General features: G+C 43.8%; 1 protein-coding gene across 3 annotated transcripts in view; it reads right to left on the bottom strand.

Moving 5' to 3' along the window:
• Positions 1–19,611, bottom strand: part of bahcc1b (BAH domain and coiled-coil containing 1b) — an 80,687-nt gene that overhangs the window by 29,349 nt on the left and 31,727 nt on the right. For all 3 annotated transcript variants that reach the window (XM_036142428.1, XM_036142427.1, XM_036142429.1), the window contains exons 3-9: positions 11,017–11,175; positions 7,680–7,790; positions 4,984–6,927; positions 4,615–4,726; positions 3,893–4,083; positions 2,776–2,916; positions 1,358–1,590 (exon numbers count right to left, since the gene is read on the bottom strand). In XM_036142428.1, the coding sequence (XP_035998321.1) occupies positions 1,358–1,590; positions 2,776–2,916; positions 3,893–4,083; positions 4,615–4,726; positions 4,984–6,927; positions 7,680–7,790; positions 11,017–11,175 (2,891 nt within the window). The remainder of the gene's footprint in view (positions 1–1,357; positions 1,591–2,775; positions 2,917–3,892; positions 4,084–4,614; positions 4,727–4,983; positions 6,928–7,679; positions 7,791–11,016; positions 11,176–19,611) is intronic.

Genomic DNA, 19,611 nt, shown 5'->3' with positions numbered 1-19,611 from the left:
GGGAGTGAGAAAAAAATCCAGTTTATCTGGCATTTTCTAAAACAAAGATGTTACTAAAGTAAATAAAAAGTTTTCATGATTTATTAAGTGACGAGAAAGAAACAGTAGATTAAAACGCATAGCATCATACTTGTTCTGGTCTAAATACAGTCAAGATGGTGTATAAATACCACAAATGTTGTTTGATACATATGCCTCTCATACTGAGGATACTTTTACAATTGCGTTGGTACCATCTAGTTATAAGGAGTTTGATATAAACATGATTCACGTAAGAGCAAGTATTGTTGATATACTCAGTAAATTGTCTGAATCTGAGCTCCCTAATGTCTTTTACTATTAATATATTAGAATTGACAACATGTGACCAAATTCTAAAAAGGACCGCTAATTTAAGGTTTGAAGCTTTTTAGTGACACCAGGCATCCAAGTAATTGAAATGAATAGAACTGGTAATAAATAGTAATGTGTATAATTTGAGTATAATTGAATAAACTTTGTATTATGTGCATGTATTTCCATTATGCAACTTTAAATCAAATATTTACTTAATGCTATGAAAAAGATCAAATAATTTGTAACATAATTATATACCATAATACCATCAATATGTTTATTAAAAAACAGGACATAACAGCTCCTGAGACTATACAATAAAGTAATTTTGCAGTATTTAGCTGCATTTGAAACACTGTAATAATGAAAAGACAATAATCATTCTAAAGCACATTTTGTAGATCAATTTCTAACACTGTTCAATTTCAAACATGGTTCTCCTACTGCAAAGAAGGGGATTGCAGCCCGTAGGACTATGCAGTATAGTGACTTTCTGGCAATTAACTACATTTGACACAATAAGATGGTAAAGATGTGCTGCTGGTTCAAAGCTACGGATTTTCATTCAACTTCTAAGTTTTGTTTGAGCAAAAGCACTGTCAATAGAATAATCACCATTTTGAGGTTGACATTTTTATTTTATTCCTTAAGTGCCTAGTGTGACTAATTTGCATCATACCTATGTTTACACTAATTGTCAATGCAATGTTTAAGTTAATAACCTATTGTTAACTTAACATTTGATTGACTGCAGAAACAAATAAAAACAATTTGTACAACTGGAAATAAATTCAGGCATTAAGGGGTTGCTATCATTATTGCAGTATTCAGCAATAATGTATTCACTTCATCATTGCATGTTTTCCTTATATTGTACAGCCCTAATATATCTACACTTAGTGATCGACAAATAGTTGACTGTGTTCCACTCCTGACTCCCTAAATGATGAAGTTAGCTCAGTGATTCAGTTAACAATGATCCCACTAATCCTGAATATCATTACTTGAGTACCAATCTTACTTGGCCTAAGGGAAGTCGTTGCATGCGTTCCATAGCTCGTTGCTGCTGCTGCTGCTGCTGCTGCTGCTGCTGCTGCTGCTGCTGCTGCTGCTGGTGGTGCTGATGCTGCAGGGCATACAGCTCCTGCTGCTGTAGGAACGAGGTGCGGGAGTAGACTGGGTGGGGCTGCAGGTGAGGAGGAGGGCCTCTGGCCCCATACACCGGAGGCCATAGACCTGACTGTTCCAGAACATCTGAAAGAAAAACCAAAGAATGGGACCTCTGCTAAATTTGAATGATGGACATGTTGAGACTGTTAAACTCAGGTTATGTAAGATTTGAAACAAATAGAAAGCAATATCTTCCAATCAATGTGTTTGAAGAACATTGGCTTTATAGTTAGCCAGTTGCAGTATTCTAACAGTAGTTGCACTGTTTGTTTTATCTACCAATGATCCAGAAATAGTCTTTACAAGCCTACTCCATCAACACAACAGTCCAATATTATGTCAATCCTCAAATATAGACAGTGAATGTCATGCTTAAAAAACACAGCTTCATATTTTTTGGCTCATAATATAATATAAATTAAAGTCTCATACTGACAGCAACTACATATTGTAAAATAGACTTTTTAACAAGAAATATTTGGACATATTAATATTGTCCCCTGATTTCACCCCAAATCGCTTTTTCTGGAGAAATTATGCATTTTGCAGGGAAACCTGCACAGTTTGTAAGGCTTTCACCTACAGACACACACAAAGACACACACACACACACACACACACACATCCATCCCCTTCTCGGCTGCCTTGTCGTTGGGAACCTTTGTTCTGTGAGATTAGCCTGAGTGGGCTAATGTTTCCCAGGGGAAGGGTTCAGTGGATGCACTTCCCCTCTCTGCAGGAACTCTCACGGAGCGAGTCAAGGGAGGCGGGAGATAATTAAATTTCACAGCCTGTTTGCAAAGCACCGTCCACACACACGCACACACGTTCACACACACACACATTCTCTTCTCTCCAGCAATGGCTGAGATATACAACAAAACCTGTAACATATGCTGTTTTAGACATTAACATAACTTATAGCACCCCCCCCCCCCCACACACACACACACACACACAGTCCAAACACATCTGCACTCTGCCACAAGAGAGATGAAACGCCAGTTCAAATGGTTTGCATAATGTTGGGCACATGCAGAGGGGGCAATGGAATGGCTTCCTCCATTAACAAAGCAATAAAACATTGTCCCACTGACAGAGGGGCTTAGTTGAGCATTATATTATGATTAGCCTGTTATACTAAAACTCTTGGAGAGAAACAGCAGCAACATCAATGGTACAAATGAGGAAAAAAAGCAGGATGCAGCAAGGCAGTAAGTCTGGGTACACAGCAATCATGCATACTGTCGTTGTGAAAGTTTATCATACCGAGAGGATGATGAGGCCCTGGTTCTGTAGGAAGAACCACAAGGGGGGAGTTAGGATCTTGGCTGAGTGACCCCAAGACAGGCTGCAAAGGACTGGCAAGACCTGGTGGAAAACCAGCGCTCATCCCTACATGGCTCAGACCTGGAATAAGGGTGGATACGTAGCTCAACGTTAAATACCAGCAACTCTAAGCAATTAATGCACATCTCAACATTTTGACTTTTTGTCATGTTACTATCACAAACTTTATGTGCTGGACCATCACAAAGTAATACATAAAATTGTATATTTAAACTTTTTACAAATACATTTGAAAAGTTATGAATGCATTCACATCCAGCCCTCTTTTCTCTGCTGAAAGTAAGCATCCCCACCACATTATGATGTCACCACTAGGGTGATGTAGAGCATCAATGGGTCTCACAGCTGCTTCTCTAATTATATTTCTCAGCCAATGGTCATGTCTTTTTTTAGATATGAAGTTGGACCAAAGTCTTTTCATTTTCAGATGATGGATTGGACAGAAATGTTCTAAGTTTGGGAAATTGTTGAATAACTTAAATAAATAAACCTAGTATAAATTACTCCTCAACTTCTTCTCTGGCCTGTTGGTCTGCATGATGCTGTTTGTTCACTGATGTTCTTTAACAAACCTCTGAGGGCTTTACAGGGTATATTTTATACTGAGATTCAATTACGCACAGATGGACTTTATATGCTAATTGAATCACTTCTTACATGAAATATAATTTAGTAAAGCTGAATACCAATGCTTGCCTCACTTTCAGATTTTTGTAAAAGAAAAATAAATAAAAGAAAATTGAGAACCATTGATGATTTCCCCATATTTCACAGTTATAATCCACTTTGTGTTGGTCTGTCACATCTATCATCTCACTGAAATACATTCAAGTTTGCTGATGTAATGAGACATAATGTAATAAAAAGGTTAAAGAAGTAGGAAACCCTTAGCAAGGCACCATCATTTCATATTATAATGCACTGATTACAAAAAGGCTATAGTAATCACAAGAAATTCAACAACAAGCACATGGAAACATCAAAAGCAAAGCATCCTCTATAGACACGTCAAAAGCTCCGTGTTCAATATACTCACTGTATGAAGGGCTCATCCAGAGGGAGGGACTTCCTGTCCTCTGCATCCAGTGGTGGTGAGCTGGGTGAGCATGTGCAACAGGGTCCCCTAATTGACTCGCTCCACCAGGGACAAGGAGGTGAGGGGTCAGGTCACCATGGCAGCTACTAGAAGGGTGGATCCGAGCGAACTCCACACAGTCCTTGTTCTCCCTGCCATGGTGTTAGGTGAGGTGAACTTTGTCATTATGTTGATTATCCCTCTTATTGTCATCACCATCATCACCATTATTATGATCATTATCTTCATCTATGTCATCTTCATTACCTCTACTACCATTATAATCATGAAGAAAAGGAAATGTGACGGCAACGGGAACAGCCATCATCTTGTGTCTGGTCCATGACTACTCATTATATGTTTTCTTCCCTTAATATGACTACATAATAAGAGCCTGATACTTCAGAGACATCCGTATTAGTCCCTGTAACATTAATGCACTACATCTCATCTTCAGGAGAAAGAGAGAGATGTGAAGTAAGAGAGTGAGGAGGTACAGAAAAACCACATCAAAGGGTGAGAGGAGTAAATGGAGAGAGGGGCTGAGAGAAAAGAGAAGCAAGGCTACAGACTGGGAGAAAGAAGCAAGGGAAATAAAAGAAGTGCGGCTTATCAGATGAGAGGAAAACTGAATAGATGCTACCACGTACATGTATGTGTGCGTGCTTGTATTGTGACTCTACCTGATGACCAGTTCTCTGTCTCTATCTAGGTGATGAAGACCAATCTGGTCCTCTGTCATCCTCTTCCTCTCCTCCAACTCCCGACCAAGAGGATACACAGGGCGCGATACCCCTGAGTTGCCAAGACAACAGGACAAACATGCTCACTCTTTTCCAGCACCTGTGCAACTTGCACACAGGATATCAAATTGTGGTGACAGATATTGTGCTTTTTTTCCTGCTTGAAAGGGTTTATGCAGATGCTTTCAAGTATGTTTTGCTTCTTGTGATTCTAAAAATGACATCTTTAAAGATCAGCAGACCATGTGGCTAGCAACAAGATACCAAAACAGACCAAGATAATAATAAAACTAGCATATAATGTCTGACCTTTCAGACTGGGCAGCACCCGGCCCTGTCTGCTGTTTCCAGGAGTGATGTCTGGAGAACGATGGGGGGGCCTGGCTACAGCGACAGCAATGCCCACTGGAGGCTGTCGGATCTCCCCCTCTCCGGTTTCTCCGGCTTCCTTTGCACCTCGGTCAGTCTTTTCTCCCTCGTTAGTGGAGCCCCGACGAGAAGGGAGAGACTGTTTGGAAGGGTCTTGCAGGGAGGTGTTGCTTTTAGCTCCTCCTCTGTCGCCCCTCTCTGTTCTCTCCCCACTCTTGTTAAGGCAGCCAAGACCTCCGAAGGGGCTTCGCTGTGGCAACAACATAGGTTGCTGGGAGCTGTAGTTCATAAGGTTCTTCATGGCACCGCCATCACCATCAGCTGCGTGTGATGAGGAATGGGATAGGGGTGGAGGCTGTTTACTAACTGATGCAAGATGGCTACTCCTCCTCTGGTCCTCTTGCTGCCCCCCTCGAACTCCCCATGAAGATGCTGCATGACCTCCATCTTTCACTCTTTCCTCTGTGCCTGTGGTCTGGCTGTTGTGCTGCTGGTGCCGTATCCTTGCAACCTTTTGTCCTTCCCGCTGAGTTCCAAGCCCAGACCCCACCTTCCCATCTGGACTTGAGCGAGAGCAGTCCCTTAAGGAAGAAGCGCCAGTATCAGGACCAGTCTTGGTGGTCCGCTGATTATCTTGTAAGAGAGGATGAGTCTCATTAGCAACTTCAGCATCTTTAAAAGAAGAATTTGTTTCTACAGTGCAGGACTGCAGTTCAGGTTGAGAGCTCGCATTGGAGCTAGGTTTGTTGAAATGGTGCATCTGTTGGCTCCAGTCAGGAGGTTTGTCAGCTTTGCCATATCCCATCTGATGTTGGTGTGGCTGGGATTTGTCTTTCTTCTGGCAGCTACCAAGGCGACTGGGATAATAAGATGGACTGTCATGTGATCCCTCTACAGTTTTATCATCTTTTCTTGCCCCTCCTCCTGTTCCACGGCAGTCAGGGATGGACATGTCCCCTTGTGATCCCACTGAGGGCACATAAGTCGGGCAGTTGACCTTTGCTTCCCTGCTGGATGGTCCAGGGCTGGATGTAGAATCTTTTGATGGTGTAAGTGTTAGAGGTGGGGGTGGCGGACAGTAAAACTCAGGATGTGGGTGGTGATTTGTAGGGTGTAGCCAACCTCCAGGTACTGTGGAGCCTATGTGCAAGTTATGAGGCGGTGGTGGTGGTGCAGGAGGTGGAGGCATGGAATAGGAAGCTACAGAGTGAGGGGTCGGGGATGCCAAGAACGCTGTTGCTGCAACAGTTCCTCGACGCATACATTCAGATGAGGAAGTTGAGGATTCACTGATTCTCATTTCCCCATTTATGGGTCCCTCTTTTGAGCCTTGCCTGCTGATTCCAGATGAAAGTCTACCTGCCCCACCACCACTGCAACTGGTTAGTGTCCCACCTTTTGCTTCACAGGAAGCATCTAACCCCGTCCCACTGGACAGTTTACAGGCACTCATAGGTTTTGCTCCTTGACTACCCAAATCACTGTCTTTATACTCGTGCCGTTCTAAAGAGTTTCTGTGGTCTTGTTCCCGACCCTGGAGGGCAAGATGTGGAAGGAGAGCATGGTGTGGGTGGGAGTAAGCTTGTTGGAGGCCAGATGGAGTGGTGGCAGAGTTCATCTGATGAGAATGTTGGTGGTTGTGAAGCTGCTGCTTTTCTTTGCTGTCCTGGTGTCGCTCTTTGCTGTTTGATCGCTCCCTCTCTTTCAACAAAGCCCCCTTTTCGCCCACATCTTTAGTGCTCTTCACACCTCCTCCCCCACTGTCCATCTCACGGCTACAAGGGCCAAGTGGGTGGCCTAGGCCTGTCCTGGACAGTGGAGTAAGGCTGTGATTGGTGGAGAGCAGAGGAGACTGGGGAGGAAGGCCTCTCAGGTAGAAGTGATCTAAAAGCAAAGGAGAAGGTGAATGCGCACATGTTATAATTTTTTGAAACTGAGTGGTCTCAATAAATCAATAACCCCTTTCACAAAACACCTAAAAATGGGACTTTGGTGCCTTTTTGTCATGTTTGTTATTTTTGTGAAAGAACCAAGGTGGCAAAGGAGATCAAATTCTGCACACGCTGTGACACATCTGGCTCTCCGAGCGAGGAAGTCACAGTTCCATATCAGCTGTCTCGTGCAAGGAAAAAACTCCATTATAGCTCAAGAGTGTGTCTGGCGATTACAGAAGGTCTGTGCAGCCAGCTGGCCAGGAGATTTGAGGCAAAAACACACAGAGAACACCTGTGTGGGGTGCACTATTGACACACATCATGTCTTGCTTTTAACACACATTAGGTCAATACAGGGCAGGTCTCACTTCAACAAAGACCAACAGCCCATGGGTTTAACCCTGCAAGAGTATTCCAACTTGAATTTTATATATTACATTTGCTATCAACCCTGCTAAGCCCCTCTCTTTTTCCCACAATGCCAGCTTGGTGCTTGCTTGTGGGACCAAAGGCAACTTAAACAGGGGCACATGTGGGAGGCAGGGTTTGCAACACAAATCTTTTTTCAAAGTGGTTAATCTATCAAAGCCAACATCAACCATCATCGGGGTTAGGGTTGTGGCGTGATACTGAATAAGTGGGTTTAAAGGCGTTTTTCCCACCACATATGTACCATACACACAAATACTCACAGGCACTCACCTTTTTGGGTTTCATAGAAGCGAGGCTGGCCATAGAGACTGCTGCTATGGTGATCCAGGGCACTCATGGAGAGAAAGGGTGAAGCAAGACTTCCTGAATAGCTTGGGTACCCTGTCATTGGGAGGGTTTGGGGGTGGAGTGGGGAGTTGGGGGTGGGGGGTGAGAAAGAATTGATGTCTCAGTGTTGACATTCAGCAGCACCCTACACAAACAATTTATCTGTACAATCTATCACAAAAGACTTTAATTTTGTAAAAACAGAGAACTACAGCCAGTTAGTTCTACTTCACCATAAATGCACTCTGCACAAACATGCCAGATAAGTTGACATTATTTACAGTGGACAGAAGGGGGATAGAAACCACAGCTGACCACTTCTGCAACGTGTTTGCAGATTTTGAATGGATGGAATTCACTCTTCAACAAAACACAGTTTTCCTCCCAAAACCAACGATAAATAGGATGAAGCATCACTCCCACTCTTTACTCTGAAACACACACACACACTGAGTCCGCCCAGGAGGTCACTGGGAGGTGAATGGTCATTTCCCTCGGTTCCTTGTCTTCAAGGATGTTGAACTGCGTTGTGGGATCAAGAACATCTAGGCAGACTAAACATATGTACATCTTCAGCATATAATGTATGCTGTGTGGCCGTGCGGGTGAGAGTCTGTTTTTTTGCAGAAGTTGGTTTCATGGCCCACAGAGTGTCCTTGCTGGCCTGTTAATTGGCAGCCGTTAAAAGTTTAACGGTGGTGGCCAAAGTAAACAGTACTCCATAAAAACTCATCCTCCGCATTCCACAGTCACACAGCAAAACCACCGACACCCCCACACTGCCTCTAGTGTGTGTGTGTGTGTGTGTGTGTGTGTGTGTGTGTGTGTGTGTGTGTGTGTGTGTGTGTGTGAGTGTGTGTGTGTGTGATTACTCTGACTGGTTAACAACCAGTGAATCTAAATGGTGACAATTAGCCAAAAGGCTCTATCTACCATCTAAGGCCAATCCCCTGGGTAATGATGAGTGATAAAACTGGGGGGGGGGGGCTGGAGGAGGGAGGGAGCAGGGATGGCATGGAGTGCCGCTGAGGCCGAAATGTACAAGGAAAATAAAGGGAGAGTAAAAAAGTAGGAAGTTCACAGGTTGGGTAGAATGGGGAGATGGCTGGGGGAAAAGCTACCAGAGAAGAGCAGGGCTGTCAGTAAGAGAAGTCGTGAGTGTGCTGCTGCTCTGTGAGGTGCATGGAGAGACAGGAGTGGGGGATGTGTGTTTCTGCTCGTAGGGGAGAATGGAAGATGAAGGGACAAGTGAAAGAAAAGTGGAGAGCTTTGAGATGTTGGAGATGAGAGGATGGAAGAAAGGGAAGCAAAGAGATGAGGAAAAGCACGTAAGTACGGAGACATAAAACAAGGACAGGTGTAGAAGAACCAGTAAGTGACTATAGGCGCGTGTGTGTGTGTGTGCATACGCGTGTGTGTGAAAGTGTGTGTGTGTGTGTATTTGAGGCAGGTTCCTTCTCTCTGTGCTGGCTGTGCTCCGCTCCCTGGACCGTGGCCAGCTGGCAGGCTGCCTATTGGAGCTCCCTGGCTTGAATTCTTAAAAACAATCATTTGTAGTGTGTGCGCGTGCAAGTGCATGAAAGCGTGTGTGCGTTCAAACATCAAAGCTGAGCCACACAGACATAAAATCTGTCTTATAGGCACACATAAACTCTCCCTCCTCTCTCTCTCACACACACACACACATACACACACACATTTCTGCTCTCTGTTCACTACTGCTCCCCATAGCCTTCAGCCTCAAGTCTTGTATACAAATTGTTCCACGAATTCAGGTTCGGATGGTCACTCCAGGCTACATTAGTGCTTATTTTTATGGCTTAGTCATTGAAAATTACACAAAACTCTGTAGGCTAGCTTCAAGAGAGAGCGCCAAAGTGCTTCAATAACTGGAAGTAAGAAATTAAAAATCACAGGAGGAAAGCAAACACCGGTTTTACCCACCCTTTAATGCTTTCTGTACTCTTCTAGTTTGAACACAATCACGAATAAGGCTACAGCCGCTCAAAAACAGCAAATATGCCAACAACTGCCTCAACAAGCAGATCGCACGGTGCCACTGGCGAGGAAAACACATTTTGACTTGTCATGGCAGGAAAAGCACAGGTATAATAAATAACATTACCACACGGCCAGTTTCATTCGAGCGTCCCAGCACGCACGGCACCAGGAGGCTGAAACCGATTCACCTGAATGGAATGCACTCATTATTTTTGTTATTGATTGCATTGGCGCTTTCCCGCGATGGTGTGCAGAGATGAGGTGAAAAACGGCAGGTTGGTGTGATGACTGGTATAAAGGAGCACATTCTCTGTGGGTAAAGTCAATGGTTTAATTCTGCCGGAGATTGCGGAGACACTTTTGAGTCGACATCGCTCAGAGCCCCTGGCCTATATTCTCAAAACGACGAACTGGAGTCAGAATCTGAGTCAGTTTACGCTGGGTTGAGAAATACAGCCGGTGGTATAAACTGTCACTTTGTTCAAGTTTTTTTTAGGCGTTATCTCTTTAGTCCCATCTCGCTCATGCACGCACGCACGCACGCACGCACGCACGCACACACACACACACACACACACACACACACACACACACACACACAGAGGGAAACATGCACAGACATACCTGAAAGGGACAGATAACTCAGTCAAGCTCAGAATTTCACCACAAACGGTTAACAGTCGAAAGAGGACATGATGCATGAGGATCCGCATGCTGTTTCTGTGCATATGTGTGTGTCAGATCAGGAAGGGGGCCGTTGGAGGTCGGTTACCCAGAGGGGGCCCCCGACGGAGAGGCTGCGGTCACAGGTGGGAGGGGGGTAAGGACAAAGGGGATGGTGGAAACGGGGGTTAGTTTCGAAGCCTACCTGGGCTTAAAGAGAGGAACACGGGGCGATTGAAATACATCTGGATGACTGCGGCTGTGAAAATGTAGCAGTGTTGTGGGGTAATGCTGAATAATAAGGTCCATGTTTGAATGAGTAGATTTGGGTGCTTATTTATAGTCGGAGAAGGAGGAAGGGGTGTGCGAGGGGGCGTTTGTTGTGCTTGAGCTCTGAACTAGAAAACAACCACAAATACCAAACCACAAACAGTCGTACGTGTGTGTTGCTATAAGTAGCATCATCTGAGGCATCGCTGCTACACGTGTTTGGCCTCAGCTCCGTGTTGGTTAAACCAATTAATGGCTCCATCTCGGTCTAATCCCGTACCAAGATCCCGGATTATACACGGAACCAAGCTGCTTCCTTTCTCTGTGCACTGTGTGCGTGTCTTACCTTCGTGTGAATGGGGGAACCAAATAGAAGAAGTGCTTGAATGGTTTCCAGCCCTGTAGGAAGGGGAGGAAGGGGAGGCAGCAGGTCCAGACGGGTGAGGAGGATGGGAGGGTGTCGTCCCCAGACTCCTGGCCAGAAAGGAGCCCATGAAGGAAGCACCTGAGTAACACAGAGAGACAGAGAGAGAGCATTGATTAGGTTAGGGTTTCTTAAGTTAAGCAGATGTCTGAAAAGGAAGAGAAGTTTCAAAAACATGGCTGGTGATCAAAGTCAAAACACATGGTTAGAAAGTGTAAATGGCATCCAGTGACATACAAGTATGTCACAACCACAAACTTATATATTATATAAACATATATTATTGGGATCTTTATGTGATAGACCCTCACTAAGCAGTGCATCACTGCAAAGTGGAAGGAAAGGTGCGTTTTTCAAAATTATTTCCCAATAAAACGCTATAAAAAAGTGTGGTGTGCATTCCAGCTGAACATTCCTCCATATCATTTCTGAGTTTAAAACGCTGACATCATAATGCATGTTTTAAATGAAACGATAATTCAACCTACATCTTAATATCTGTGTCGCTTGGCACAGACATTTTAACCTTAATTAGTGGTTTTGAAATAAAAAAGTGAGCGAACGTAAAGACATCAGTCCTAGAGGTGGTCTGACTCATTTTTCTCTTTTAGATTTAAATGGCCTCAGACTCATTGTTTCTCTGCAGATCTGATCCGAACTGGTAGAACCCGAGGTGTCTTGTCTGCTGTATCCAACAGTCAAAGGAAGAATTTGTCACAGTTGACATGTTTCCACCTGAGAGGTTCAACATTATTGTGGTGATGGATCTTTTTAGCATAAGCATCAAATGACAAACTGTGACAGCTGAATGAGGAAGGCCACTTTGAGGGCACTATTGCTGTAAGTAAGCAGCTATTTGTCATGGTTACAGAAGAACTATTAAACCAAACCTTACATACTTGAAGCTGGGGTTTACATTCATGCACATCTAATGGAGAAAGAAATTTTCTTTCATATTTAGAGCATTTTCAGACCTATGAGATCCAACCATCAAGTCCTTGCTTGGTACAGTTTGAAATTTGAGACAAAACGTGAAGCTCATTTTTTTTAAAGCAGCTATATGAAAGCATATTTGCTTTGTTATCTGATCAGTCATAATTTTAGTTGTTTCAACATTCACATTTCTGGACCTATTGCTGAAATTCCAGCTTCTGGGTTGCGGGACTGAACCTGTGTTTATTAATGAATGAATGCGGGCTACCTGGTCGGGGTCTGGGCTGAGGGTGGGCGTTGGGTCACAGGGATCAGCTGGGGCTGGCGCTTTTGCTCTCCCCCTGGAATAAGGGGGTAGGGCTTAGGTATGGAGGGTTAGGGTGTGGGGGAGGTAGCACCTCAGAGTTTGTGAGGTGGACTCTGATTGGATGGGCTCGTGGGTCGTCTGGGCTGGGATCGGGGTGGGGGGTTAGGACTGGATTATGGACAGGGAAGTTTGGGTTGTGGTGGTCCCATCACCCCGAGCCTCCTGGGTTCAGGGGCTGGATACCCCTCTGGGGTGGCAGTGCCTGGACCTGGGAGTATAGGATGTGTGTGGTGAGTGTGAGTGTGTGTACTGTGTCCCCCTTTCTTTTGTTTCTTTTTTTGGGGTAGGAGTCTTCGCATGTGGGGGCTCTAGGGTGGGAACGTGTGAATGTGACTGTGTATGTGGTTTTATGTTTGTTTTTTTGATCAGGCTGGGGTTAGGCTGCTCCATCTCCTAGGACATCTCAGGTCTCGACTTAGTGTTGAGCCCATTCCCCCTGTCCTGCTCTCCTCAGTTGGCTGGTGCCTTGGACCACTGGTGCGTTGGTGGTCCTCAGTGTCTAGGGCTGGGTGCTCAGGCAGGTGTCAGCTCGCTCCTGGCAGCCTGGGCCCCCGTGGCTATGTCGGGGCCCCCGCGGCAGGGCGGCACGCCACTGGGCCTTGGGTCTTTGGGCCCATGGCTGGATCTGCTCCGGCATAACTGGCTGCCGGCAGAGCTCACTGGCTTGTCCCTGCATCTCCCGGGGGCTTTGCCGTTGCGGCTGCTGGGGGATTTCCTGGGGCTCCTCTTTGCTCTTCCCTGGGATGTGGGAGGCAGCTATCCCTGTGTTGGTCCCTCTTGGGCACCTTTGCTCCGGGGGTCCCTTTGGGCATCTGGTGTTCTGGTTCCACTGGCATCCTACTAGCCTCAGTGCTCTGTGGGGCAGGTCTTTGGCTCCTCACAACCACTACTGAGCATTTTCTCATGGATAAACCTTACGTACAGAAGTGCACTCTTGCACACACCTAGGTGCTTGGATCTAGGTGAAAACCTGTATTATTATATTTAGCTGTCACTTTATACGTTTTGTATTAAATAATACTCCATATTCTTCAGTGATGGTATCAAGGTGTTGATTGTTTGTACATGTAATACTTTATCAGATGGTTTTGCTGTTCTTTCTATATCTCTCTTTGCAGGTGTAGAAGCAGACTCAGAGGATGTTATATTACTCTCTCTCTTTCCGCCCCTCTTTGTCTTTCACCTTTTCTCCCATTTAGCATTTTGTCTCATCTGTTTCTCTCCTTTTTTTCCCCTCTTCTACTTTCCCGTTTCAGTGTCCATTGAAATAGTCCCAGGATACAATCTAATAAAGCTTCTTGCATATATAAATCAAGTGGAGCACTACGGCAAAAGCAGTAAGGCTTCACTTATGAAAATGTTGGACTCTTTTTGATGTTAACATAATTCTTAATGTTACATTGCCAGACAGGACACACACAACAAAATCAGTGAACAAATGACATACATGTGGTCATACATTAATCTCCCTGTGGACTTTTACACAGGAAGCTGGGGGACACCATTGACAAATAACAGCTCTTTTCATGTCACATTTACTTCATTCATACAATGTAGTACAGCATGTCCTCACTACCACTTCCTTCTTTCACCAAAAGTCTAAACAAAATTCTGACCTACAATTATTGCAAATTTCGTCGCTCCTACATCTTCTCAAATATATTAATACAACGTCTTTACACAGCTTCTCGAAAGCCTAGCACCCATTCCAGCTTCTCAAGTAGTTCCAATATTTTTCTGAAGATACATGCTGACCTTCAACTGTAGCTTTCATTTGCAGTGTTTATCTTTCTGCTCTCTCCACTCTTACGGTTGACCATGCCCAAGGCTGAACATCAGTCTGTTCACAACACTGTAGTTCTTACTGTAGGCAGACCAGGTGTCCAAAATGGAGAACTGCCCTTGGAATTCTTCCTGATTTCAGCGTTTCATGAATGACAAAAAAAAAGTTACGCTCAACAAGAGCTAATAAGTGACCTAATCTAGCTGCTATTTGCTTTACAGACAAAGGAGTAGTAGATGCAGACACTTGTTTATTAACGTCTTCAGAAGGGAAGTTACATGATTTAATGAGAACCAGAAGAACCAGAAAAAAAGATCCTCACAAAAAGAAGTTGGACTTAAATTGGTTTGAACTTTAAGATTTTTATCATTCAGAAAATCGTGCAAAGATTTAAAATAAACATGGCCAAAAAGTTTGATGATGTACATCTAACAAAGCAAATGTTCAATCTTAGCAACTATAAGTTAGATGGGCAGGTTTTTCTTTACTCATCTGCATGCTCTCATTTAGAGCAAAGAACTGAACTGTTGCAGTGTAATAAGAAAACAAATCCACAGAGAATCAGGTAATTAGCCACTGGATTTGGGGAGGGGGGGGGGGGGTTGTTACCCATAAACGTTGCGTTGCATCAGGGCCAATTATCGTGACCACAACAGTCCACATTGGCGTCCCTCACACACACGTGTACAGTACCCTCACCTCAGCTGCATCGTGACGCCCTGACAACCACAACCACAAGTGCCTTCAGCTGTCTGTCTTTCTCTCCAGGACACACACACACACACACACACACACACACACACACACACACACACACACACACAGTGTGAAGGGGCATGGAATACAGCAGATCTGAATGAAGCAGCAGTGTTGTATTAGCGGACAAATCTGGGAGTTTTTGTGCCTATTTATACAGCTGCTACCCAAGCATTGAAACACACACACACAGACACACACACACACACACACACACAGACACACACACACCACGGTTTAAATGTAGAACCCCCCTCCGTCTCTTGTTCATGGTATTTTCCCTCTCTGTAGTCATAATAAATCAAAGTGGGTAAGAAAAATATCCATCGAGACATTTATTTTCTCTATTTTGTTCTCACTCTCACACAGACAGGATATTTTTACAGTTTATGCCCCCCCTTCCAATCTTTTCTCGTCCAATGTACATCAGCAGGCTTGTAGGCGGTCATCATAAAACGCAACACGTATATAGCTGGTTTCAACCCCTGATGGTGCAGACTCTCAGGAAACAATTCTCAGACACGCACACCTCACATACAGAACGATTCACGCTCTCTGCATCATAGATCATTTATTAAATATGTGAATAGAAATGAGGTTGACAATTAAAAAAAAACATATAGTTCACGCTGGGCATCAGCCACAACTGACTTAAACATTTTCCGTTTCCTATTTGGTTTCCGTCATCTCTTTCCTCCTCTTCTCTTTTCTCCAATCCCTCTTTTTCCTGTCACCAGACTCCATACCCACCCCGTCTGTTTTCTGCTGGTGAGTTGATCCGGAAATCATATTTGCCCACTCCCTCTGGGTTACCGATATGGAAACTCACACAAGAGGCCAGCCACTAACGTAAACCTAATTTCTCTCCCAGCTTTCGTTCCCCCCCCCTCCTCCCATTCGACTCTCGGTGGACTCGGTTTCCACCTTTGTTTTATCCCGATCCATTCACACTCAGACTCCCTTTCCATCTGTCACCACTGCTTCCTTTTGTAGCTTCCCGTTCCTCTGTGCAGAAACACCAAACTGATAAAATAAATTAGCAACAGCTGATCTAAAAACACACAACGACTGATTTTAATTTTGTGATCAGTTTCAAAAATCCAACATAAAAACACACATCATATTTCATATTTCTCTTTGTGCATATGTTATTTGTTATAAATACAAGCTGCTGACTGAGGATGCAGCTACATTCAGTCTCCGCAGTGGTAATTAAAAGAGAAAATGTGTTTGCATACTTCCCGTTTTCCCAGCTGGCAACATAACTTGGAAAACTGTGTCAACACGAAAGCAGCGAATCATCCAGTGTTGACAATCAGAGGTAATAAAAAGCAGAATTATGAGTTTTTATTTACACTTACGCAGTCATCTGCACTTACAGTGAACTGGATCTGCTTTACTCTATTTATAAATGGCTCTGATTTGTTAAGGAAAAGAGCCATTTAAAGACACTTAAATGCTGTTTTTGGAGAAAACCCAATCTGGACGTACGCCTTGCCTTTCTGCATTTTGTTGGGCAGTTTTTTTCTTCTGTTTATTTTTAGACCTAGAAATTTAAAACTCACTGAAATATATATATATATATATATATAGATAGATAGATAGATAGATAGATAGATAGATAGATAGATAGAGAGAGAGAGAGAGAGAGAGAGAGAGAGAGAGAGAGAGAGAGAGAGAGAGAGAGAGAGAGAGATTCAGAGTTAGATGCAGCAATTAGATACATTTTACTAAACAAGTAACAACTTTGCTCAGGACTTTACTAACCTAGAATCACAATCAACATTGCATGTTTCTTCTTTCAAAATATCCCTGACAAAGAAATGCATTCCGTACAAAAAATTGAATGGAATGTGTCCCCTCTCTTTTTATTTCCGTAGGAGGTGCTCCTGGCTCAGTGCTTCTATGTTTACCTGTGTCTCCTTTCTAGACCCAGCCATTGTTTGAGGCATTTCTTTTCCATAATTTTGTGTTCTTACTTTGCTTTGCTTTTCCATCAGAATGTACTCCCAGCTCGGTGCTTCAGTGTTTAGCTGTGTCTCTGTCTTGGATGGAACAATTGAATAAACTATTGCTGCCATTAACTCTGGTCCACCTGCTTGTGATTCAAAGTTTAGCTGGTTCTACTTTCTAAAGAGGGGGGGGGGGGGGGACTGACTGATCTTTTAATGCCATTAACTGTGTATATCTTTTTTACTCAGGGCTTATGTGTTTAGTTGGGGGCCATTCCTGGATGGAGTAACTTAAAGAGCTATTGGTGACAGAAAGTGTGAGAAAGTATTCCTAGCTCAGTATCTCCATTTTTAACTGTGTCCGCTTTCTAGATGGAGACAATGGTAACAAACATTGCTGGAATTAACTCTTTTTTTGCATCACATGAAAAGTACTCTTAATTCAGTGCTTCTTAGTTTTCTCTGTCTCTTTCTTGTCCTTTTAACTTCTCACAGCAGATGATCATTCATATTCTTCCCGTTGAAAGGAAATTAATCATTTATAATTTAGATTTTTTTTTTAACTGGAATTTGATCTAAATCTGATTCCATACTTGGATTGGATTTGATTGATTTAAGTGAAATCTGGACTAAATTTGATTCTATTTGATTACAGATGAATCAAACCTTTTCCCATGAACAAACACCTGGAGTTGACATTTGTTGTAAATTGGAGCTATGTAAATTATGAAACTAAACCGAATGAATTTGACTTGGAAAAGCACCTAGTGTATGGCTAAAAGGGAACCATAGCAAGGTTCAGATCTGTTAAAACCCCTAAGTGATTGTGTGCACGCAGTTTGTGAAATTTAAAACAAATTGTTGAAATTAAACAAGGTTATTTTCTTATTTTTCATTTTTCAAAAGGCAATGTTCTTGGATTTCTTGATGCATTTAATGGACACTGTTTCTGTGACTGAGGTATGGAAAAAAAAAAAAAGAAATTCGCAAAATAAACACATAACCCTGCATCATCTTCTGTGGCGTTTCAGCAGTTGCTGAAGAGGGCTTGACGAATCGACAGTGAAAGAAAGCAGCTCAACGATTGAAAACAAGCCAGACTGTCCCAAGGTTTCTCATAGTTTTATAGAGGGAAAGAAAGAAGGAAAAGGATGACAGAATAGGAATGGGGAGAGAAGAAAAGCAGGGGTCCAAAGGGAGGGTTGTTCATGGTGAAAACCAATGTCACACAGTGAAAAAAGCAAACAAGGATGAAGCAGAGGACTGATTTCCTTTGTTGCATCTCACTGAATGGACTGCTGCTGATCAATAGAAACTCACAGTCACACAAACACCCCCCCCCCCCCCCCCCCCCAACACACACACACAGACCTATCTATGCACACATACCTGGAAGGATGATGAGTTAAATCAATCTACATCCAATTGAAGATCAATATCCTCTTGTGTCATATTGTCACATTTTCCAATTAACAAAAGCCTCCGTGCTCACGCTGATACACTGAACACACACCCATACACTCTTGGACTGGTTGAGACACCTCAAGAGTCTGAATGTGGAGCCTCGGAGTGTGTGTGTGTGTGTGTGTGTGTGTGTGTGTGTGTGTGTGTGTGTGTGTGTGTGTGTGTGTGTGTGTGTCAGAGGTTTTGATTCTCGTTAGCTTGGCTGTTACGCTTATTGCCGAACACTTGGCACCTCTCGTCAGTCCGACCCTTTCATGAGCCTCCAACCACCAAGGGCCCTGGCACTGAGCCTCCGGCTCTGTGTGTGTGCACATTTGTGTGTGTGTGTGTGTGTGTGTGAGCGTGTGTGTATTCAGGGGCAGGAGTCAAGCCAGACCTTTCTGATCTGTTTTGACACCATGGCATTGCACAAGTGACAGGGCTACTCAAACAAGTCGGTTGTGGAAGGCGCTTAGTAACCCCCTCACACACACACACACACACACATTGACGCACACACCCACAGGTCCATAAAAGCATCGTGGCACCGGGGACATCAACACATTGGATGTGTGAGTAAATGGCAGAGCGGTGCTTCACAAAGAACACGTTCAAGGCAGAAGAGTGGCTCTTTTGCTCGACTTGATCCAGATAGCATTTTCCTCCTGCTCCATCTCATTATTCATCAGCGATTCCTCTTGACTCATTCATGTTCCAGAGAGAGAGAGAGAGAGGGAGAGAACGGCGCACAAGCAAAAGCATGGCATGTCGCCTGGGACAAGCAGCCATGCTGAATCACATTACGGCGGGAAGAAGAGAGAGGACAGAGAAAGAGAGAAAGGGGAGAAAAAAGAGTGGAGGGGGAGAAAAATAAGATGAAAGAGCTACAAATGAGAGATTTCCCTGTGAGGCGCATAAATCAGCAGACTATGAACAGCAAAGCCTGACTCCCAGGCTGCAGACCAGGGCATCACCATCCGCCACACACACACACACACACACACACACGTTTCTCTCTTTATTTTCAAGCTCTATTCCTTCACAAGGCTACTGTAGTTGTATCTGCACCTCACTACACCTACATTTGTGCTTTTATGGCATCAAAAATCAGTAAGGACACACACACACAGAAAAAAAAAACATGTGATATTGCAACTAGTGTCCAACTGTTGGAACGGCCTAAAAAAAGGATATAGGTGTTGCTCAGAGTTTCCCGCCCGCCCATGGAAGTCTGCTAACTGCCGGTGAGGAGGAAAATGTTTTTGACCACAGACTAAATGGAC

Source organism: Fundulus heteroclitus, chromosome 10 (assembly GCF_011125445.2).
Source record: "Fundulus heteroclitus isolate FHET01 chromosome 10, MU-UCD_Fhet_4.1, whole genome shotgun sequence".
Lineage (NCBI taxonomy): Eukaryota > Metazoa > Chordata > Actinopteri > Cyprinodontiformes > Fundulidae > Fundulus > Fundulus heteroclitus.
The sequence above is the reverse complement of the archived record's forward strand: the minus strand, read 5'-3'. Positions and strand labels throughout refer to the sequence as shown.